This window comes from Leptosomus discolor, chromosome 1 (assembly GCF_034619465.1).
Source record: "Leptosomus discolor isolate bLepDis1 chromosome 1, bLepDis1.hap2, whole genome shotgun sequence".
Classification (NCBI taxonomy): Eukaryota; Metazoa; Chordata; class Aves; order Leptosomiformes; family Leptosomidae; genus Leptosomus; species Leptosomus discolor.
The window spans coordinates 9,157,681-9,182,359 of NC_141391.1; the positions used below are offsets into that span (position 1 = coordinate 9,157,681).

Sequence of the window (24,679 nt, forward strand, 5' to 3'; positions counted from 1 at the left end):
AGTGAAAGGTTGCTTCATGTTCAGTCCTGCCACTTCATATAGGAGAATGAACTTGCAACAGGAAGATTTCACTGCAAGTGTTCTTGTCTCTTTCTGAACAGCTATATTTTCCGTATCACCATCATCTTCCTTGTACGAAACAAGATCACCCCAAGTTCAAGGGGTGACAAAACAGTGCAATTATGATGGTCAAGGTACTGAGAAGACAGGCTGGAGGACCAATGGACAAGTAAGATACTGCTGCAGAAACATCACAGATACGAGCTTTCAGAAACCACATTGCAAAGAAATAGGTTTTGATATCACTGGCGGTCTTACTCAAACGGGAAAACACAGCCATCACCATAAGTCTTATTTGACCAGTAGCCAAAGACATTTTTGAATAGTTGCTATGAATGAAAATCTCATAATAAATTTTAGCTGTCAGAAAAATATGGAAATATTTAAGTATGTTTTTGAGAAAATGGCAATCTACTTATGGACAATCTGGGCAGGCTGGGTACATTGGATAAAGTATAAATTGTGGAACAGTTGTTCAGCTCTTGTAATAGTCTGGAAGTCTCTTAGGATTTAAAGCAAGCTGAACAACTGACAATCTTGGAGGAATTCAAGTGTGGTTTTATAATATCTGGTTCAACAGACTGAACTGGATCACTCTCACTAGCAATTATGTGTTTCACCAAGCATCTGGAAGCTTCATTGATGTTTATATTTTCCTGCAAGTGAAAGAGAAAGAGATGTTGATTAGTCAATATTAATTACACCATGCTGCATATTTCCTGTGCATGATTAAACTTTTCTCTAGGCAACATCAAAAGTTTGCTTTCCTCAATAAACAGCTTTCAAAAATGGACTCTATTAAATAATGCTTACTGTAGTTTTTAAGTTAGTTAGGTTTTATGTATATTATGATTGATATCTCCTTTAAATTATACACAGAGCTCACTTTAAATTACCCCAAACTCTCAGTGATTTGATTGCTTCAATAAACTAAACAAATAAATGCCAGAGGGACATTAAAGACAGATGCCTGAAGTAAAGCTTCAGAGTCCATATTTCACTGCTTGAATAACAGTTACTCTGATTTTCAAATTGTTAATCACCTACCAGCAATTACAGCCATCAGTAGCACTTATTTTTTAAAGCCTTTTCCACAGTTTCAAGAAGAATTCTGTATACAATGCTCACAATGAAACCTGTGATGATCCAGATTCATTGAGTAAATTAAATAATCTCAAGTCATTCACAAAACAGTAAGAGAAGTTCTATATCATTCTGTGTCCTCACTTATTTTTTGTTGAGGCTGACTTATCTCCAGTGCACTGCTTCAGAAGAGATATATCACCACTGGTTTCATCTGTAAGACAGAAATCCTCACTCCAGGGGTTTAGAACGAAAGACAAAGCACATTTTTTTCTACATGTGCCTTACTTCAACAGCACATTTAACTTGCAGCAACCCTTACTCTGTAGAATAAGCAAAGCTGAAACAGCCTGATCAGTGAGACACAGCCCAGCACAGCATATAAAATAAGCAGTAATACTGAGTAAGGATTTTTTTTAATGGCAGCCACCAATATGTTTGGAATGAAAAGTCAAGCTTTCTGGCATAAAAGACACTCTTCTACTCTAACTAATGGCATTGATTACTTATTTTATATGACAGGAGATAGAAACCTCACTGTAGCTTCAATCTTCTGGGAAATCGTATCACACGCCCACATATGTACATTTAGAAACACAAACGATTATATATCTACGTATTTATGTGTATGCACATACTCCTTTTGTTCCATAAAGATTATTTTATTTGAAATCTAATATTACCCAGGATTCCAAGCTGAATCTGGAGACTGTTGTACTGGGACCATAAACAGCCATGCACACAACGTCTTGAAGTCTACCTTCAGCAAATTCTCAGCACAGATTCAGCATCATTACTAAAATAACTTGTAAAACTTAACAGGTGAAATATTTCTTTTTGCATGTGTATGTTCAAAAAAGTCAGATGAGATGTTTAAGTATGAAGTTCAGCTATAAAAGAAATCAAACCAAAGCACACGTGTGTGTGCTTCAGTATAGTTGATACAATTATAAAAAGATCAAAACCTAAAGTAACGGATTCTATGAGGCTGATTTCTAATCCCCTCGAAACCAACAACAAAGCTCCACAAACCCCATTGATCATCCCTTTGCACCACAGTAAAGAGCTGAAATCTGGGGATCTGACTGAAAATGTTAATTAATGCCAGGATTTCACAGGTGTCTTCAACTACACAAGTGAAATTAAATATTTGATCTTTGACCTGTAAAGACTATCAGTTTGTTGTAGAAACCCAAATCTTTAGACAAGTCATTTACATACTAACCCCTAGACAGCTATACAGAGCTGGGAATCAGCTCTGTACTGACGTGTTAAAATGTTACTATGTCACATGGTGCTCTCAGACCAGACAAGCAAAATTCCTCAAGGATGCACCAAAAGTCTTTTTCAGAACACTGTGAAATTTTATTAGAAAAAATAGACAATGAAAAATGTATCTCATTACTGCTTAGAAAGCTGAAGACAAAACAAGATTGTGAAATGCACAAAACCACACACGTAAAAATCTTTTGAGTTGTATTTTCCTTTATTAATGCACTAATAAGCACTTCATTTACCCGTGTGCAGCGTCTCCCTTGGTATGGCACCATGCATTTTTTCAATAATGTCTTAGGGACTATCTGAGAGTGTGCCCAAATTGATTAACGTTCAGATGTAATAACAGAAACCCTCTTTGTCAGAGGCTTAAGATCAACATTTTATAAGAGTGAGAAAGGGGAAGGAACCCAAGCCTACAAAAGCACAAAATGGGTATAGATGGACATCCCTCCTCCCCACTGGTGATGGATGGAAGTCCATGTGCCAGACCTGAGCCTAAAAATTAAGAAGGAAAAACCAATGACGTTTTACCTCATGCAGAACTCAAACCAAAGTGATTACTAAGCCTCTTTCTAAACCTCTATAGTTTTGTTTTGTTTTGTTTTGGGTGGTTTTTTTTTTTTTTGGGGGGGGGGGGGGCAGAGAAAGCCAAATTTGAACATGCAAGTATTGTTCTGACATAAAAAGTCAAAATATTTAGTTTTGGGAATATGAAAATTAAAAGCCTCTCTTTTAAGGTCCCTTACAACCCAAAACATGCTATGACTCTATAATTCTATGATTCCGCATTGCTCTTTCTACTTTTTAATCAAATTCTTCACCAAATTTGACCCATATTCCTTATTATGTTGTTGGCTGCATTTCGGATTGAGTTTCCCTGGTAGGTGTCTGCCCAGATCTACTAAATATCTGTGAAGTGGGATTAGATACAGATAGATATCATCCCCAGCTCTGGCCATTCCACCTGAAAAATCTTCTGCTTTCAGTCCATGCCCATCTTCCTTACTACCAAGGCACTATCCCTTCAGATGCACCTGCTGAATTTTATGTGACTAAGCTCTTACTTTTTCAAGCAAAATGTGCTGGTTTGCGAGGATTCACTATTTAAAGCATTTGCACCCATGCAATTAAAATTCTGCCTCTTGTTCTATATGAGAGGAAAGGAATAAAAAGTCCTGTCTGTAGTGTGTGTTGGATCAGAGTCATCTTCTCATGCTGAACATTTATATGAACAGTCTAAGCTGCATGGATGAAAATTTCTGCCAGGGTACAAGGGGAGCAAGAGAGGAAGGGTGACCCTGGCAGACAGCACAGCTGTTTTCGAACTTGTGTCTAGCTCCAGCCTTCTCCCATGGTTCAGATGACAACTGGTATGTGGTACAGATGAGAAGTGACACATTAAGTCACTCACTGCAAGGAGCCAATATAGCAATGCTCGCTGTCCCAGCTCTATGCCTTGACCACTTCCTTTCTGATGCTACTATTGCCTTTTGTTACAACCCTAATCCTATGGTGTCTACTCCATGTCCTAGGTCTGTGGATTAGACATTGCTGTATCCTGGTCTGTCTAATGAAATATTGATTTCTGCACCTCTCCTCTTACAGTGTGTTTTGCAAAAGAAAAATCAATATTCTGCTAGGCAGCGAAGCAGCTGCAGACAGTAGAAGGTGATCTGCTATCCAAACACAGACACCCAGAGACCTGGTAATTTTAGAGAGCGGGAGGTGTTGAAAGGCAATCTAGGGAAGGACAGAGAAAAAGGAGCAGGTGAAAATCCACCCAACAAATACAAAGAAACCAACAATCAGAGCGTAAGATTGGACAGAAAGAAATAATCACAGATACCCTACTAATTGTACTGAAACATGGAAACAGCCCCAATTATGCCTAAAAATAAAATTAACTATGTTTAAAGGAAAAAAAAAAGGAAAATATAGATGAGACAACAGAGTAAAATTATGTTTTTCAGTGTGTGTCTGTGCGAAATACCTTAACTGTCATCTCCCTTACGGCTTTTGCTCTACTCAAAATACCATATGAATTGTGGTGATTGCTGCAGTTCAGACTTTTTCCTTTCTTCCTTCCCCTTCCTTCCCCTTCCTTCCCTTGCCTTTCCTTGCCTTGCCTTGCCTTGCCTTGCCTTTTGCCTTGCCTTTTGCCTTCTCTCCTCTCCTCTCCTCCCCTCCCCTCCCCTCCCCTCCCCTCCCCTCCCCTCCCCTCCCCTCCCCTCCCCTCCCCTCCCCTCCCCTCCCCTCTCCTCTCCTCTCCTCTCCTCTCCTCTCCTCTCCTCTCCTCTCCTCTCCTCTCCTCTCCTCTCCTCTCCTCTCCTCTCCTCTCCTCTCCTCTCCTCTCCTCTCCTCTCCTCTCCTCTCCTCTCCTCTCCTCTCCTCTCCTCTCCTCTCCTCTCCTCTCTCTTCTTTTTTCTGTTTTTACAAACTTCCTTTCATGTTCTGAGAAAATTCTTTAGGTCATACTGAGGGGCCTAAAGTGCTGAACATCAAGACATTCAGAGGTGATCTAGCTCAAGATGGTACGAGACGCACTCATAGTGCTGTAACTTGTTTTTCACCTGCTCTGAGGTCACTTTTACCTTCACAGTTCTCCACACATGGGGGAAGTCCTGTCTAACTACACTACTTTTAAGGCTGCTATTACTTAGCACTGCACCTTTGATGTGTTTATCTACACAGCATCTTTCTGTGATAGAGAAGTGCTGCTATGGCCATTTATCAATGGGGAAAAAGCAGAGCCCCAAATAGAGGAAGCTGCATGAAAGCTGGTTCAGGACATGGTGGCTAGCTGGAAAGTGAGAGATGGCATAGTTCTAAGTCTTCTCATGATCAGGTAGGAATGCAACACCTTTCTTTCCCAAGGCTTGTGGGAGAAATTTTACTTCAAGACCAAAAAGGAAGGATCTTACCCATATCATGGTGCCTTTGTTGCTATCAGTCCTCTCTTCCTGCTTTTGCTCTACTTCTCACATTAACCTCCTGATTTAGTATGCTAGCTTTTATGAAGCCCTTTCCTGGGCATCTCCCTTTGCCCTGTCCCCTGAGGTTCCTAACCTATTTCTGTGACTTTTGTGCCTCTGTAAACTCCAGCATCTGAAAGACACTATCACAGGCGGTGATGCAAGATCTAAGTTGTGAATCCAGCCCTAAGTGGGCCCTGCATCAACCTGCCAATGTCTGCCAGAGCAAGGACCTGAACCCAGCTCCTGTGATGATGTCTCACTACTTGAGTCAGTCTTTCTTTTGACCCCAACAAGAAGGAATGCAAAAGTGAAGATCAGCACATGCTACTTTTAATTCTATTACCAAACAAAGCAAGGCAAAGAAAATAACTCTGAGCAATCTCTGAAAGCTCGAAAGGAACGCTGGAAGGCACAAATGAAATTACAGTTTGCTTTGTAGGTCAAAACTCCTTCAAATGTATCTTTTCAAAGGGCAGTTTTATGGAAAGGATAACAACTCAGGGCAGAGGAGGAGAGACGCATGATTTAAAACCTTTGAACCTATCGCCATGGGAAATAATGTCGTAGTCTTGTAGCACAACAATCAACTGAAGGGAAAATAAATACTTTATTGAATGTGTCTCAAAGCAGTACACAAGATCAGCAAGCTTCTTGGCATTCTGGATTGCCTTCCCTGTTATCCATCACCTCTAATGCAGATGCAAAACACTAACGTTTAGAGCATTCCATTTCAATATATGAAATAAATCCCCTCAGACTATACTGGCTCTTAGCTCTTTACAGACAAAAATGGCCTTTGCGAGTTTTATGGGAGTCTCACTTCCAGATGAAACTTTTCTTTCTTTGCCATGGAGAGATTTCAGATTTGTCTGTTTGATTCTTTTCTGGTATAAAACTGCTTCCTTTCTACATTTGGGTAGTTTCTTTCTCTGACTGAATCTGATGCTTCTTAGTCTTACCTTGAAAGTCAGAGTGAAGAACATGTATGCAGGCAGAGCTACCTAACATGGGAGCCTGGGGAGGTCTAAGCCAGCACTGCTTAGAGACCAGAGCTTAGGCTCTACTGCCAGAGTTGAAGGAAATCCACATCCTTTAAGTAAACATTTACAAATTCTGAAATATTCAGGTATTAGATGGGAATCTAGTGAGAATCACATAGCTTCCACATTTTATTTCTATGATGTACTAAAATCCAGCAGCAGGGAAGTGACTTTCAAGATGTTTTAACCTGCACTACCCTGGAGCAAGCAATCTGAGGGAATGGCTCCACATGCTCCCTTGGCAGAGCTCCCTTGGAAACTGCTGGCAGCAGAGCTGTATTAAGATGTTGTGCCGTATTGCTGTGGTTGTGTTTCTAGGACAACACAGCCACAGAAGTTAAAAGCCACCCGGATGCATGAACATGAAATTCACAGATGTGAACTGCTCTGACTCCAACCCTGAGAACAAGATAATTTCTGTGGCTGAATATTCTGCCACAAAATTGTTTGACCAAATGACCTTCCAACCTCAACCATTTTGTGATTCTACGAATTTCCAGGTTTTGGCCAGCATTAAATATCTTATTTCATAAAAGCAATCCAGAGAGCTACAGGACAGCTCTAATACCTGTAGGATAATCTGAATCAACTCCTCTTTTTTTTAGTTACAGGAAACAAACTCTGCAGAAGGTTCTGCACAGAGTGACTGTATATCTGAACTGAAAGCTTGTGCCTTAGGTGTCAGCTTCATTTCTTAGTTTATGGCAGAAGCTGAAATATTTTCTAAGGCTCTGTGCAGTGAGATTGGTTAGACTTTTTTTTTTTTGAGTGAGTTAAAAAGACAATGTAGGGAGCCATACATCCCTAACTGGGTCTGGCAGTCTCAAACAGATTGCTTTTGTTTCATTTACCAGATCAGCAGATTAGCTGTAGTGTGTCAACCTAATTTGAATACATGTCCAAATCTTGTTTGTCTTTATGGAAATGGAAACCACATATCCTGTTCCTCTGTAAGTCTACTGTATAGCTTGTTTTTTTCAACTTTCATAATAATTGTCCAGTCAGAACTATTTGTGATTTAAACAAGGGCTGGTAGACTTTGGTTTGTTCACAGAGCTCACTGGTAAGATGAGCAGAATTGCTGTGCTTGCTTTGTGGAAGAAAAGGCTGGATTAGAGGAGAAAGTGACTTTCTGAAGGTCATCCAGTAGATCAGTGGCAAAGAGCATTCCTGATTCCTAGTTCAGTGTTTGGGCACTATGACACACCCTCTGACTCTCTGTCAGAAAAAAGCTGGAGAAAAGACACTTTATTATCCATGCTTCTGAAAGGAGGAAAGACTCTATGACTTTTCCCTGGTCCAAATAAGATGTGCCCATATATCCCAGAGGCTCAGTGCTCATTCAGTCTCCAGGCCATGATGCTCAGCAGAGAAGGAGCTGTATGCTTAACCTAGTTTGTTAAGGACCTGAAAAGCACAGTCCTTCTGGGCAATTTGGACAAAATGTGAATGTCTTTTCACCTAATTCTGTATTGTTGACAGCAGAATTATATCAGGGAAAATAGGAACTGAGGTGCCCTCCTTGAAAGTGTTCAAGGCCAGGTTGGATGGGGCTTTGAGCAACCTGGTCTAATGGAAGGTGTTCCTGACCATGGCAGGGGGGCTGGGACTAGATGATCTTTGAGGTCCCTTCCAACCCAAACCATTCTATGATTCTATGATAATCACAGCACAGCTATGGTCTGTCATAAAGTATTTCAAGTTAATTCTGAAGCAGATATTTTTCAAGCACATTTAGTTTTGCCTGACTTGTCTGTTTTGATGCAGAAGTTCCATTTTCATTATAAAGTGACACTAAGCTTGAAATTGCTGCTTTTCTAATCCAAGTGAAAAGCTCACCTCTTTGAACTAAGAACAGTGGTGAAAACAGTTTAAAAGCTTGGAAATGTGAGTGGAACTCTCAGCTACTCTGGCCACAGGCTGGATAATTAAACATGTAACAGGAAGGAGAAATTTCCTTCCTTTAAAAAAAAATGCATCTTTCACAATACTTGTGGTCGTGAAATTTATTAAAGAATATACTATTAAGGGTTATTTTGTGACTATCTGGGATGTGCATTTCAGACTGCAATCAATATGAGCAAACTAAATATGTATATATATAAAAGAGACCAGGCTCTCCACTGGATGTATGGCGATACGTATAATTTGTGACTATACTACACCATGCTGTTGCCCAACAAGGCCCTTCTTACATGGCAAATTATCAGAACAAATTCTAGTGTCTTTGTAGGGAGCAGAAGATTGGAACAGGTTGAGTATTTCCTTTAGAATAGTGTAAGAATCAAATCTAATATGTGAGAATACATTAGGTGGCTCAAATGTCTTATATTGAAGTTGTTAACTTAAGAAAATCAGAATGAGGGATAACACAGTGATGTTTTTTGATGTAATCTGCCAGAGCTATAGACAAAAATTTCAAACTATTGACAGCTTGAAATATGGTAGGTACATATATAGTACGCTATTTTTTGCAAAGCAACCAGAAATAAAAGATGTATTTTTATAAGTAATCACCTTTGTTTTTCCAAAATGCATAAATCATATTCAGTTTGCTCTGAAGGCTATAACATTTCCAAGCACGTCTCCAGAAAATCTCTGGAGATCTAATTATTCCAGGATACCACCAAAAAAGAGTTATTACTTATTTGAGCTGCTAAAACTGCTAGCTGCAATATGATGACGTGTCTATCAGTGTTATTCTGCTTCAGAAAAGTTTCTATTCTCTATACCAAACATAGCTAGGGTTTTATTTTCCCCAGACCCAAGTTCAATTATTTAATATGCTCTAGGCTGAACGAATACCAGGTATATGTAACATCCAATATTTTAAAATAGCAGTAATAATAACTTCTGTTTAGAAAAACGCGTAGGTTTTAGTTGAGAACTTGGAGCAAGTGGGGAAATTATTCTGATCTAACAGCCTAAATGTTGTGATTCTACTATCTTTAGTGGAATTCTTTCTATCATTTTAAAACCAAAAGCCTCCAATTCTGGGTGGAAATCAGGTGTGGGAATTGCAGAATAACAGATCGTAGCCTTTAGTCTACAGCAGAACAGTCTGATAACAGAGTCATGTGTCCTCAACTCTCACTGCTCCCTTCACAATGGCTTTTGAAGACAAATCTTCTCATAGCTGGATTTCTTTCTGTTCCTACACGATTGCACTGGTAAACTAAGGGCCGCTTGAGTTTCTGAGTTAAATAGAGAAAGAAGAATCTGGATATTTTCTTTGTTTAAAATAACTCAAAATCTTAATTCTTTGTGGCTTAGAAAAACTTGGAAAGCTTTTCCCCCATTATAAGTTTTTTAAAATTTACATGTCCTTTATACTTCCATAGCTCTGCCCAGGACTAACTCTATCATCATGGTAAAACCTCTCTGTGAACTTTGAAATTGTTTGTACATTCATTCTCTGCCATGACCTGCAATGGCCTTTGGCACAATACATGTGGTTGTTCTTTTTAAAAGGTGGATAGTTGCTTGCTGGGAACTGATGTATGGAATTCATGGTACAGACTCCTTTCTCATAGGCCAAAGAGCAGTGACCAGCTGCATGACTTTGCTAATCCAAACCAAGAATAATTAACCTATAGCCCCGCATCCTTTAAGCAATGATCAATCCTGTTCCCTCTCATTCTCTTTGAAAGTCTTTTAGATGCAGGCATTTTAAAACAATTTGTTATTCATTTCCCTCCACATGATTTTTGTGGTGGTTTTGCCCTCAGGCCTCAGTTTTCAGTGAATTTGTTCTTGTCCACAGGAAATCATAGAATTATTTCATAGAATCATAGAATCATTTTGGTAGGCAAAGACCTTTAAGATCATCAGGTCCAACCATTATCCTAACACTACCAAGCCCCACTAAACCATGTCTGTAAGCACCATGTCTATATGTCTTTTGAACACCTCCAGGGATGGTGAATCCACCACCTCCCTGGGCAGCCTGTTCCAATGTCTAAACACTCTTTCAGTAAAGAAATTTTCCTAATATCCATTCTAAGTCTCCCCTGGTGCAACTTGAGGCCATTACTTCTTGTCCTGTCATTAGTTACTTGGGAGAAGAGACCAACTCCAGCCTCACTACAACTTCCTTTTAGGTAGCTGTAGAGAGCAATAAGGTCTCCTCTCAGCCTCCTCTCCACTAGGCTAAACAATCCCAGTTCCCTCAGGTGCTCCTCATAAGACATGTTTTCCAGACCCTTCACCAGCTTTGTTGCCCTTCTCTGGACCCGCTCTAGCACTTCAATGTCGTTCCTATACTGTGGCAACCAAAACGGGACACAGTACTCAAGGTGCAGCCTCACCAGTGCCTTCTAGAGGAGCATGATCACCTCCCTACTCCTGCTGGCCACACCACTTCTGATACAGGCCGCAATGCTGTTGGCCTTCTTGGCCACCTGGGTACACTGCCGGCTCATGTTCAGCCGGCTGTCGACCAGCATCCCCAGGTCCTTTTCTGCCAGGCATCTTTCCAGCCACTCATCGCCAAGCCTGTAGCACTGCATGGGGTTGTTGGAGCTGAAGTGCAGGACTCTCCATTTGGACTTGTTAAACCTCATACAACTGACCTCAGCCCATCGATCCAGACTGTCCAGGTCCCTCTGCAGAGCCTTCCTACCCTCGAGCAAATCAACATTCTCACACAATTTAGTGCCATCTGCAAACTTACTGAGGGAGCACTTGATCCCCTCATCCAGGTTGTTGATAAAGATATCAAACAAGACTGGTCCCAGTACTGAGGCCTGGAGAACACCGCTTGTGACTGGCCGCCAACTGGATTTAACTCCATTTACCACGACTCTCTGGGCTCGGCCATCCAGACAGTTTCTAACACAGTGAAGAGTACATCTCTCTAAGCCATGAGCCACCAGCTTGTCCAACAGGAAGCTGTGGGAGACTGTGTCAAATGCCTTACTGAAGTCCAGGTAGATGACATCCACGGCTTTTCCCTCATTGACTAGGTGGGTCACCTGGTCGTAGAAGGAGATCAGGTTGGTTAAGCAGGACCTGCCCTTCATGAACGCATGCCGGCTGGGCCTGATTCCCTGGATGTCCTGCACCTGCCGTGTGAGCGCACCCAGGATGAACCTCTCCATAATCTTTCCTGGTACCAAGGTCAGGCTGACAGGCCTGTAGCTCCCCGGATCATCCTCCTAGTCCTTCTTGTAGATGGGTGCCACATTGGCAAGCCTCCAGTCATCTGGGACCTCTCCTGTTAACCAGGATTGCTGATAAATCATGGAGAGTGACTTGACAAGTTCCTCTGCCAGTTCCCTCTGCACTCTTGGGTGGGTTTCATCTGGCCCCATAGACTTACGAGTGTCCAAATGGCATAGCAGGTCACTAACTACTACTTCCTGGATTATGAGGGAATCCTGGTCTCCATCCCTGTCCTCCAGCTCAGGGGGCTGATTACCTTGAGGGTAACTAGTCTGACTCTTAAAGACTGAGACAAAGAAAGCATTAAGTGCCTCAGCCTTTTCCTCATCCTCGGTGACAATGTTCCCCCTCACATCTAATAAAGGATGGAGATTCTCCCTGGCTCTTTTATATTGTTAAGATATTTGTAAAAACACTTCTTATTATCTCTTGCAACAGTGGCCAGACTGAGTTCCTACTGGTCTTCTGCCTTTCTAATGTTTGTTCTACATGACCTAACTAAATCTCTGTACTCTTCTTGAGTAGCCTGCCCATTCTTCCAAAGGTGGTAGACTCTTCTGTTTCTCCTAAGTCTCAGCAAAAGCTCCCGGCTAGTCGTTTCCCTCGCCAGTTTGTCTTATGGCACATGGGGACAGCCTGCTCCTGTGCTTTTAAGACTTCCTTCTTGAAAAATTTCCAGCCCTCCTGGACCCCTTTGCCCTTTAGCACTGACTCCCAAGGGACTTTCTCAACCAGTGTTCTAAACAGGTCAAAGTCTGTCCTTAGGAAGTCAATGGTAGTGGTTTTGCTGCCCCTCCTCCTTACTTTGCCAAAAATTGAAAACTCTATCATTTCATGGTCGCTAAGCCCGAGACCTCCAACCACCACATCACCCACCAGTCCCTCTCTGTTAGTAAACAGGAGGTTCAGTGAGGCATCTCCCCTGGTGGGCTCACTTACCAGCTGTGTCAGGAAGTTATCCTCCACACACTCCAGGAACCTCCTGGACTGCTTCTTCTCTGCTGTGTTGTATTTCCAGCAGAAGTCTGGTAAGTTGAAGTCCCCCATGAGAACAAGGGCTGGTGATTTTGAGGCTTCAGCCAGTTGTCTGTAGAACACTCCATCAGACTCTTCATCCTGGTCAGGTGATCTATAACAGGCTCCCAACAACATGTCTGCCTCGCTGGCCTTCCTCCTCATCCTTACACGTAAACATTTGACCATTCCATCACAGTTGTTGAGTTCTATCCAGTCAAAACACTCCCTAACATAGAGAGCCACCCCACAGCCTTTTCTACCTTGCCTGTTCCTTTTGAAGAGCTTATAGCCATCCATTGCAGCACACCAGTCATGGGAGTCATCCCACTATATTTCTGTGATGGCAACTATGTCATAACTGTCATGCTGCACAATGGCTTCCAGCTCCTCCTGTTTGTTGCCCATGCTGCGTGCATTGGTGTAGATGCGTTTGAGCCGGGCTAACAATTTCTCTCCCAACAGTAGCCTCAATTCTATCGAGCCCAGTTTTATCCCCTTCCCCCTTCAGACCTAGTTTAAAGCCTTTTCAATCAGTCCTGCCGGTTCATATGCGAGGATCCTTTTTCCCCTTTAAGACAGATGAACTCTATCTGTTGACAGCAGAACCTGTGTAGTGTAAACCCCGCTGTTATCAAAACACCCAAAATTCTGCCAATGGCACCAGCCCCTGAGCCACATGATAATCAATTGAGGTTTCCTCCTTTCAGAATTCTTCCCCACCACTGGAGGGATTGAGAAGAACACTACCTGTGCTCCTGAGCCATCAAGTGATCTCCCCAGTGCCCTGAAGTCCTTTTTAATAGCTTTCAGGCTTCTCTCTGTAACCTCATCTCTACCAACCTGGATAACCAACAGTGGGTAGTAGTCTGATGGCCGTACCAGACCAGAGACCAGAAATGTAGACTCATATACATGTCAGAAATGAAGAAAAGGTCATTCTGGGTGAACTGGATCCCAGATACTCACAACCAGGTATTTCATGTTACTTGTGGCCTTAAAGACAGTTAGACACCTAACAGAATATTGGAAAGGGACAAAATATGTAACCTTTATACAAATAATAATAGTCCTGTAATAATCTCCTAGCTCTCCTTGTCTTCTATTGGCAGCTGCCATTTTAAATGCTCCACTGCTCCACTCTCTGGATTTTGGTTTTGTTTTTTTTTTTTCCTTCTGGAATAGTTAGCTACCTGTAATAATTATCATGAAGAAGCTGATGTAAGAGATCTTGGCCTCTTTCTTAAACCAGAAATAGACACTGTCCATAGTAAAATTCAGGTTATCCTAGAGAGGAACACAGGATTCTGGTGGCTTCATCCTACACAAATCAGCAGAAAACCACAGACCTGAATTGAAATAAGGTCCTGCACATGCAGGAACGGGGAGTTCCTTGTTTGCAGAGCAAGATAATTTACATACTGACCTAGATGAAAACGTCTCCCTAAAAATGGCATTTTGGAGAAACAGTAACTAATTTGGAGACTCATTCGGTAGGAAAGCAAAGACGCTAACCACAAAGACATAGAAACGTCATAGAATCATAGAATCACAGAATCACAGAATAGTTTGGGTTGGAAGGGACATTTAAGGGTCATCTAGTCCACCCCCCCTGCAGTGAGCAGGGACATCTTCAACTAGATCAGGCTGCTCAGAGCCCCGTCCAACCTGACCTTGAATGTTTTCAGGGACACAGCATCTACCACCTCTCTGGGCAGCCTGTTCCACTGTTTCACCTCCTTCATTGTAAAAATTTTTTCCTCATATCTAGTCTAAATCAACCTTCTTTTAGCTTAAGAACATTACCTTTTGTCCTATCAAACAGGCCCAGCTAAAACGTTTGTCCCCATCTTTCTTATAAGCCCCCTTTCAGTATTGAAATGCTGCAACCTCAGCCCAGAGCTCATGCAGCGCTTGAGGAAGTCTAGGACATGCTGCTAGCCACCTGCTGTTACTTCCGCTAATTGCAAATGAGAGTTCTTTTAAATATTAATGCTTAAAGAAGGGGTCAAGACCAGAAAAGTAAAATACAAGTACACACTCCAAAGTTTCTTAAGTAACTTTCATAAAGTGCTTAAAAGAAACTAAACAGCTGAATGTGGCATTTTGACTTTCAGTCTACTAACAATCTAGGTCAAACTAGAGCCAAACTATTTAGATTTAAAACATCCAAACGTTCCCCAGAGCTTTTAATGATGACACCAGCTTTCATAATCTGAGAATACAGTAAACACCATATCAATTGAATTGTTGTGTTCAAATCAATATTTCACATGCCAGCTCTCCAAATCCTGCATGCACTGAGATCATCTAAGAAATCTCAAATTTATTTACTGGACCACTGTACCTTGGGCCTTTATACTCTCCCTTTCTGATTTTTACATCCATTTTCTTACGGGCACCCAGGAAATCTGTACCAAGGCAAGTACCTCAAAGCAGATCATTTGGCACTTTGACCACTGATCTTGCCTTCCTCCCCAGATATGTGATTTTTTTGAAAAGGCTCTTGAGAATGAGAGCTTATAACAGTAAGCATCGTACAGGCACTATGGTAGACTGGACTTTTTTTTGGAATCTAATGCAATAAATCTATTGTCTTAAATCAGCATTTCTCAGGCAAAGTGGTTATATAAATATTTAGGGATAACAGTCACTGTTAATAATTATGGAAAATACCGCATATCATTCATAAGAGATAGGTTTTGTGCCTTGCCAAAGGTCATCTTCCTCCTCGTGCTATTACGCAGAAAGTTGTTGACCCTTTACATATTTTACTGCTGGTCTATCATATTAGAGCAGCTGCATTTCAGAACATTGCATATAATTTGCTTTGCAATAAAAGGCCTAAAAGAAATATAAAGGTATTGATTTACAAATTCACCTTTAATTCATTCTGTCAAGAGAGAAGCTTTGCAAAGTACACATTTTGACCGAGTGAACTATTTTAGGAAACAATTTCTCTGCACTTGGAGAAACATTTATAAAGAAACAGAAACATTACCTTGGCTGATGTTTCAAACCAGCCCACAAACCCATTCTCTTTGCAGAACTGATCCATCTTGATGCCGTTGTTCATAAGAACATCTATTCCCTGGTCGCATTTGTTTGCTAAGAGGACTGTCGGCACTGGTTTGCCATTTGGAAGAACCAACTTAGAGTCCAAATCCTCTTTCCATTTTGTCACTGCTTCAAACGTTGCAGGTCTTGTAACATCAAAGACAATAAATGCCCCCATGGCCTCTCTGTAATATACCCTGGTCATGTTTCCAAATCTTTCCTGACCTGTGATAAAGAAAGTCGGAGGGGAAAAAAAACACCACCTTGTAAAAATCACTGCTTCCAACCTAGGTCAGTATTTCACACAGCAGGCTTTCTAAAAGAACATTACTGAATGTAGGATTTCATTTTGTAAGTCTCTGGAAAGGTACTCTGTCTAAATAATAATAAGTACCATGCTAGACTCATTTGTACGAAAATGCAAGAGAGTATAGCATGAAAATGCGTTTTAAAGCAAACATCCAAGGAAATTTAATAACTTTATGACAAGCTTGAACTGCAGTGTATAGTCTTACTAAGCTGCCAGATTTCTAAATCTGTGGGCAGTACCAAGGGTCTTGGTGTACGTTACAGGACTTTAAATGGGAGTCATAAAAAATCTGGGTACCAGATTGGAAGCTCCTTGATACTATGGTATTTTGTGGGAAATATCTAACACACTTAATCTGCTAATGCATGAAGAGGATCCTGCATATTCTCATGCAAGTGATAATAATCAACAGTTAAGTAACTAAGCTCCGGAGCCATACCACACATTAGAGTCATTATGAACTTACTTTTACTGGTAAACTAAAACATCGAGGTGAGAAAGGTGGATTTAAAGCCTTACAAACATAGAAAGTGTTCTAAGAAATAGCACAGCAGAAGCAATAAGAAGAGTTGTATTGCTCCAGTGAAGAGATCTGGGAGGTGATGTTTCACATTAGATGTGTTCAGAAGTTTTATGGTTATATTGCTGAATTCAAAGTATTTTCTGGGAAGTTATTTACAGTATTTTTGTGAGCTAAAAATATATTATTATAGTCAAATATAGACATTCGTAAACAGCTATCATTTTATGTGATTAACACCGTAAAAATTAACACAGGGTGTCTGGATGTAGCAGGTTGATCAGCTGTGGGTTTGTTAATATGTATGCTGTTTTCATGAGAATTTTGAAAATAAAATTTCCAAGAATGGAAAAAAATTACACAGAATTTTTCTTGAAGTGAAAAAAGAGAATTTCCATTGATGTCTACTGCTGAGTTGTGATCCGAAATAGAAGAATTATGAATTCCTGAAACATCTCACAACAGCAGTCTTCAAGAAAGACAACTCCTGTATTAAACCATATGCTTCTATAGCTGAGAAAAGGTGCTATGAAAATAGACAATATTGAGTGGAAACCTGTTTCTAGCCTTATTTTGTCAATGTGCATAATTTTGAGTAGGTTAGGTAGACAAGAAGATTGGCAGTCTGCCTCTGACCCTAGGAAGGTTACCTGTGGAGGTGTTATCTATTGGAAATTGTGCTGTCAAATGCAAGGCTGGGTTGAGAACTGAAGAGTACTGATTACTGGGCTTCTAGACCATGCAGTTTCATTTAATGGAAATAGCACTGAATGCACTTATGGGGTCAACATCATCTGTTTGTGAAGTTTATCTTTGGTTTTATGCACTAGCTGTTTCAGCAAGGAGAGAGTCATTCACATGATCCAGAAACCAAAAGTTTATGTCTGTCTTCTCCAAATCCCTGTTGGTTTTTTTACCTTAAATAAACACTGGAACCCATTGATAAAGCAAGATAGAAATATATAATTTCTGAGAAATATGGAATAATATTGAAAATTTCTTATTGCTGTGATTTATTAAAATGTCTTATGATTCCTATCGGTGGGCTTATCAGATGAATGGCTAAGTCATGCGCTATTCAATAGTCTCTTTGTTTAACACTTTTCTTTTCATCTGCAAGAAGGTTCCTTCAAACAAAAGTCATGGTCTGATTAGAAACGACAGTGAGGCAAGTAGAAGCATGAACAAATAGGTTTCGATGCATCTTGTATTTCAGTGATACTTTATATTTCTCATGCAAAGCTCTTGAGATGCTTGCACTGTAGATGAGATGTAGGTGATGTAAGAACAGCTAAACTCAGGCCTTACACATATTTATTTGGACATAGATCTCTAAGACAGGTGGGAAGTTGTCATAGAACATGAACTAAATCATTACTTTGCAGCATAAAATCATTCATCACAAACAAATTTATCAGAGGAATAAAAGGCCCTGATGATGTGATCTTCTGGCTAGTAGTGGCCCACAAAGTTCTGGCAAATGGTATGACACTGAGTCCTCCTCCTGTTTCCAGCTGCTTTTGCAGATACTGAAGTTTTCCGCTGCACAGAAAAGCCCCGATGTTTGTAAAAGCAGCTTTATGCAGGAGGACAGAATTCACCAATATCCATTATCAATTACTTCAAAGAAAGAGAAAGAATGGGGCTGGTGGCTGAATAAAGTCTCTAAAGCCTTTTTGAAGTGGTCTTTCCCCACTGGTTGCAATTAATATACAAACATACTTGGCATAAAGATACTATGCAACTTTGAATGGAAAAAGAGGTGGTTTGTAAACAACAGACTTTTAGTTTCATGTCATTTGCATAATGGCTTTACTTCCATTTAATTTACATTGTGAAAAACAGTGATCTCCAGTGTTTGCATTGTGCTTGGAGAGCTAAATATTGTGTCTGTGGATCCAGGAGCACTTCCTTTTCCAAAGATTCTCTCTTCTGTGAACAAATACCTGTCTTAATAGATGAGGTTCCTAAAACTTTCTCATTTAGCAGAATTACTTATGAAAATAAGCACTGTTTGATGTATCAAAGGTGTCAGAATCTGGCCTCAGGTTTTGAGCAACACAATGGCTTAGGCAGTAATTAGGCTAGAAAATAGATCAACCATTAAGCATTCACTGGTATCTCGCAGGCAGCCTTGAACATTAGAACCTGCTTTATTGCAAGAGGGACCGGGGAAGATGCTTTTTGCTTTTCATGGAAGGGTCAGAAACTTGTGAAATGCATGTTTGATCTGGCCCATTGTACTTTACCCCACCCCTTGCAAGGCCACTGCAGCTGGCATCAAAACCCATGCGTCTGGTGGCCTTTGCCCACTGAGATGGTGCTTTACGTTGGGATTCATCAGCCCTACTTTAGGTTCCAAAAAAATTAACTGGGTTTATCTAAGATTAGGGACCCTTTGTAGTCAGAGACTGAGAAGAGATATCTAGAGGGCATCTTCTCCACAAGGACAGACATCTAAGAGTGGTCACATAAATTTCATTATGGCAGTATTTAATCTCTACCCTCAACCTCCTGGCGAGCCCAGGATGTGCAGCTTATATTCAGATGGTTCAGCACAAGACGTCTAGTCATTAAACAAGATGAATCCTACCTCACTTTGAAGTGAGCCTGGTGAGACCAAGGCGCCAAAGCAACAAGATTTCCATTAAAGGGAAGGACTCCCTGTTTGAATGGCACCTGCCTGTACATTTATCCTAATCTCAGTGGCACCTCTGTAGCAGAGAAAGGTATCAGCATCTCATGCGCTTAAAGCAATCAACAGCTGAGTTTTCATAGTTTATAAAAATGCACCCCACATAAATTCTCCAGCATGACTTGTACAGAAATCTACAATTTTCACTAACCACTATAACCTCCGATAAAGTTATAAAAACTAATAGTAAAGTGCTAAACCTTTGCTAATTTCCAGCATCTCACCCACAGTATCTGAAATATAGTGCAAGAGAAAAATTGATTAAAACTGCTTAATGCCCAGTTTTACAATGGGCTTTACTTCTTGCCATCATTCCTCATCCTAAAGGCAAAAGCTTCTGGGAACCCCCATGCCCTACAGGGGGCCTTTAGCCAACACTGAGAAACTGGAAATTGTGGAGAAGATTTAGACATTTTTTACCTTTCACTTCAAAATAACTTTCTGAATTTTCACCTTTGAATTCATGTCATTGCTTTTATGCCTTGAAACTTAAGCAAGCCTTGAGATGCTGTTCACCACTCCAGAATGTGGAAAAGCAGGCTGCCAGCCAGATCAGGCCCGTGAATCCCACCACAAATCTGTACTGAAATAAAACCACCACAGCCAGGGACTTATTCACTTACGTTTGCAGAACAGACATTTCAAGGTAACTTAGCCTAGGAATCACCATGACTATCTTATTTATGCATATGTACTGCAATGCTTAGCAGCCACTAAAAACCTAAACCGCTGAGGATGTGCTGTGCCTGGCATTAGTGAACAGTCTGTTTATTCCTTCTGGAGCATAACAGTCTTAAAAACTTTACAACTACAGAGTCATTTGCCAAAGACCTCTGTTTCCGAAGGCAAAAGTTGCAGGGAAAGGAAATGAAACCGTTCTTTCACCACTGGTATTGTACAGATGTCTCCAGTGCATTGATCCAACTCTTTATGCGATGAGAACCAGCCTTGTTAAAGCAAACCAACATATTTTTGGTAGCACTAAATAATCCAGTCCACACATAGGCAGCAGGAGGGATAACGGTGATGCTGACACTGTGAAAATGTAGCAGGGGAGGGGGAAGGCTCTGAAGTGCTGCTCTCTGCCCTCTGCTGCACTTGCAGGGCTGCTCCCTGCAGTAAATCTGCAGCTGAAGCTGATCGTCAGAGAAATCTCAGGGCTGTGTGGACACGAAACACAGGCAGTAGCCCTGAGAGCAGCCTTGCAGAGAAGTGAGTGGTAAATACACCCGGATCTGCTGTCTGCAATAGTTGGTTTCTTCAAAAGCAGTCCCAGGCTGCATCTGCAGGGCTGCCCCCACCACAGCAACCTTGCTCAAAATATGATCAAGACTTTCTTTTAAAGCTTTCCTTCTAAAAATCTGCTAATGAATTTAAAGGATACTCATACAGAGGCAGCAGAAAATATAAGGAAACAAGAAAAAATTGACTGAGGAGCAAGATTTAAAGTTGTATGACATCAGTAGAGGTGATGGTACACTTTAACAGGGATGTGAACACCAAAAGTGAGAATTTGGGACGTTCAGTGAAACAAAATGGAACTGTTGGGAGGAAATTAAAGACAAGGAGAATTTTACCATGTGTGTATCACACAATAGTGAAAATTCAGTCACTTGAAACTTTAGACACTTCACTGAATCAGGCGTAAATTCATAGATTTTAATGCTGGTGTGTTGATACAGATACCATAACATCATAAACTACAAAGTTTCATCCAATTATTCCTGTTTAACACCTATAGCTTCAGGAATATATTATATGCTAAAAAACCTAAGTCTTAATGTAATAACATGTGATGAGAACCTACCTTATCCCTGAATTACTTTTTCTAATGTTGTTATCCTTATTCAGCATTTATCTCTCATCTAAATAAATCTAGTTTCAGCAATCAGCTATCAGATCATTATAGCTTTGTTTACCAAATCAAAGAATACAGAAAAATACGTTACAGAAATATAAACTACACTTAACTATGAAACACGATATCACCAGATGAACAAAATTTGCTTTTTCTTCTTATGTCTGTAAGGGTAAACTGCTTGGTCCTACTGCTGCTGGAGTATGTCACTCCTCCCATGAAGTCATCATGTATGTAAATCCTACTAACAATGTAAATAAGTCTGACACTAGTTTTACTCAAAGCATTTTTGAGAAAATTATTTCTAGATTGCTAAACAATTTACTACCCACTGATCTGCACAATGAAGTACAAGAAAGAGTATACACTGTTCTTAGTAGTAAGTTCACTGGATGCATAATGCAGGGAGAGGAGAGGATGTAAGAGCTAAATGATATCTGATATATATGTATACACACATGCGCATGCACACACACACATATACATATATATTCATATATTGATACATTTGCAGCATTTGCTTCAATTCAAGATGTCCAAAATTCTAAGGCAAAGTCCTTCAGCTTCGTTAGAGACTGAAAATTTACCACTTTACCCTCAAAGATAAACATGACCTAGTAACAGCGATTCTGCCAAAAGAGAGAGGATGTTCTGAGACCAGACATTTTATTTTCCTCCCTCTTATCCTCGCATATTTCTGTTTTGCACATGGTGATGTATGACCAGCCACAGCCAGGTGAAAACACTTCCACTCCCCCCACATTTTCAATCAGTTTTACTTCACTTTCATTTTTAAACGTTTTTTCTCACTAGCCAGATGCCTTATTGTGATAACTTCTATGCCAGCACCACGTTGATCTGCATTCAGTGTGTTGCTTACAGAACTTATTTTCTATGTACAGCCATCAACAGTTAAAGCTCCTTTCACAGGAGTCATTAAAACTGAGACAGCAATTCTTTTTATTACCTGCCACTATCTTGACCTTCACAGAGATGCTTTGAATTGAACATTTCATATGAAATTTAGTACTATGCTGTAATTCTCTCTGTCATGTGTGATAACTCAGAAAGCATGCTAGTCATTCAGTAGTACAACTTGGTGTAATTGCTTCTGCAGCCTGACTGAAAGCTACATCATATGATCTGCCAGCACATGATTATTAGTGTAATAAATCTCTGAAACAAGGCATGCAAAACACATTCTTCAAGTCCCTGATGGATTCAGAATTTACTATTAAATGCTTTTTTCTCATGCAGAAAAGTTTTTCTGAATGCCTGTGTATTTATTGTTATAATCGGTCACTGGTGAGCAATAAAAACAATGCTTGCTCCATTATTCCAACTTTTAATAAAGAAAACTGAGCATATATGTATTTAATATCATAAAACAACAAGACTGTGCTGATGTGCAAAAAAGCTGGGGTTATGCATGTTTTGCATAAAGCAGTGTTGTTGCATAAGTTTTAGTGCCTTGGTGCCAAATTCAGAGCTCAGACATGAGGCAGCTAAGTGTAGAAGAAAGGCACTCCCTCCGCCAATAAGAATGCCAAGAATTTTCTCATTTCACTAGTTTTACTCAGTGCGGTTCCAGACTAGATCACTGAACTCACAGCTCAGGTCATAGGCTGGCACAGTTGCCTAACAGCTGAGACAATTTTCACCTCTATTCCCTACTTAACAAATGTAACTTCTAAATTTAATTGAGTTTTTAAAATGCCCTCCTTTAAGCTATTGTACTATAGTTGTACTTGGATTCCTGTGTACACTGAATGAAAGATGCTCACTTATAGCATGCAAAATATGCCATGAAGATAAACTTTTACTTTGTGGACTGAATCAAAAATTATGAATGCCTAGTAAAGGGGGGGTGTGGAAGAAAAAGTTTGTGGGTTTAATTGGAAGCCAAGTATAAAAACTCCAAAGCACTGACAGAAACAAAGTCAAACTCCGTATTTTTCAGTTATGTAAGCATGCAAGGATAGCTGGACTTCCTTATTCTTTTTCTGCCTGCACAAATGATCTTTTTTTTTGCCTGATGTTGGAACAACAAGTAAACATGAGTAAATCCACTTTAACAATAGGATTATTGCCAAATAGGAGCACTTTTCAAAGCATGTCAGAGGTTGTTTACATTTTGTTGGGCTGAAGGAAGGAAGGTAGGAGAGAGAGGAAGGAAAGAAAGAAGGAAGTTATTTTGATAAAGTAACTCAGTGATACTTTTTCCTTATTTTTTAAACCATAAAAATAATTTTAATCATCTTATTGAATCCCTCATCTCTTCCACCAAATTAAATAGATGTCACAGGAAATTCTTGTTACTCTCCCTCCATTGCAGAGATCTAATGAGGGAAGCAACAGGGGAAGAATTGGGGCATTTGGAGAGAGGTGCCTGTGTCCCTGGCCTTGGGAGCAAAATCAGACAGGGCAGGTTTCATTCTGACACCCCTTGTTTGGGGGTCTGCTGGCTTTAGGGAAACTCCAAAATGTCAATTTGCCCTTAAAGTTTTCTCTCCCTCACTGCATAGGCACTGGTACTTTCTAACTTAAAGATTAGTACAAATGAATTTGGGTCTAAATTTCATGTTGTCTCTGGGTGGGTTATGGGGCAAAGCGTTCTCCTCTGTACTCACCCGCAATATCCCAGAGCTGCAGCCGTACCACAGTCTCAGCATCCCAGCTCAGCACCTTCAAGGCAAAGTCCACCCCAATGGTGGCCCGGTAGTGGGGGGAGAAGTTCTGGTGGACATAACGCTTGATGATGCTGGTTTTGCCCACTCCCAGGTCTCCAATCACCAGCAGTTTGTAGAGGTGCTCCTTCTGATTGTGCTTCTGCATCTTTCCTGTGGCTGTGGCTGCTCCCTGTGAACTGATTGCATGCTCTGCCCGAGGAATCCTGCCAGCCCGAGGGGGAGAGAGGGAGTGAGGAACCGGGGAGGGAAGGAGAGAAGGTAGGTGGAGGCTCTTTCCCTTTGTACGGAAGCAGGATCACTGGGTCCAGCAGACAGCCCTGCTGGGAGATGAAGTAAGCAAGGGACTGGGAGAAGAAAGTCTCCCAGAAAGTTTTGTGTGTGTGTGTGTAAAGGTCAGCACGAGGTGTATCTGGGATTAGTCTGGCTACTACAGACTGCAGGAAAATTCATGCAACAGTCCTGTTCCCTGTTTTGTTCCTTGCTGGAAGGACAGTAGTTCTGTTGTGCATTAGTTTTACATACTTTTTTTTTAATCACTCTTTTCTTGGGGTGGTAATTTATTACCCTATGCTTGTTTCCAGACATGGAAATGCCAGTCGCTTCAAAAAAGTAGAAATCTCCTTTCAGAGGTTTCACACCTCCATCAAAGTGCAAGAATGAAACCAGTGTGACTTTAACTTAGGGTGTGATTTGGTTTTAATTAATGTAAGTCAGTTATATCCCTAGAAGTGTCAGTTATAGCAATATAAAGCATCTTTTCATGTTTCCACATCAGGAGGGCTGTATGAATTTAATTACAACAGATATGTATTTTTAAATTTCATTAACATAACAGTGATTGTCTGTACCTATAAGCACGCTCACTTCTGCTGAATGCAGCACACAGCTTATGCTTTGTTTTTTCATACAACTGGACTCTAAAATGCAAAAAATCCA

At 40.5% G+C, this 24,679-nt stretch overlaps 1 protein-coding gene across 1 annotated transcript; it reads right to left on the bottom strand.

Moving 5' to 3' along the window:
• Nucleotides 1–563: 563 nt before the first annotated feature.
• RAB38 (RAB38, member RAS oncogene family) lies at nt 564–23,948 on the bottom strand. The gene is made up of 3 exons (XM_086481706.1): nt 23,684–23,948; nt 15,615–15,895; nt 564–716 (listed from the first exon to the last, which is right to left on the bottom strand). Exons 1-3 carry the CDS (start codon nt 23,886–23,888, stop codon nt 564–566), a joined length of 639 nt encoding a protein of 212 aa, XP_086337832.1. The 5' UTR covers nt 23,889–23,948.
• Between the last annotated feature and the right edge of the window lie 731 nt (nt 23,949–24,679).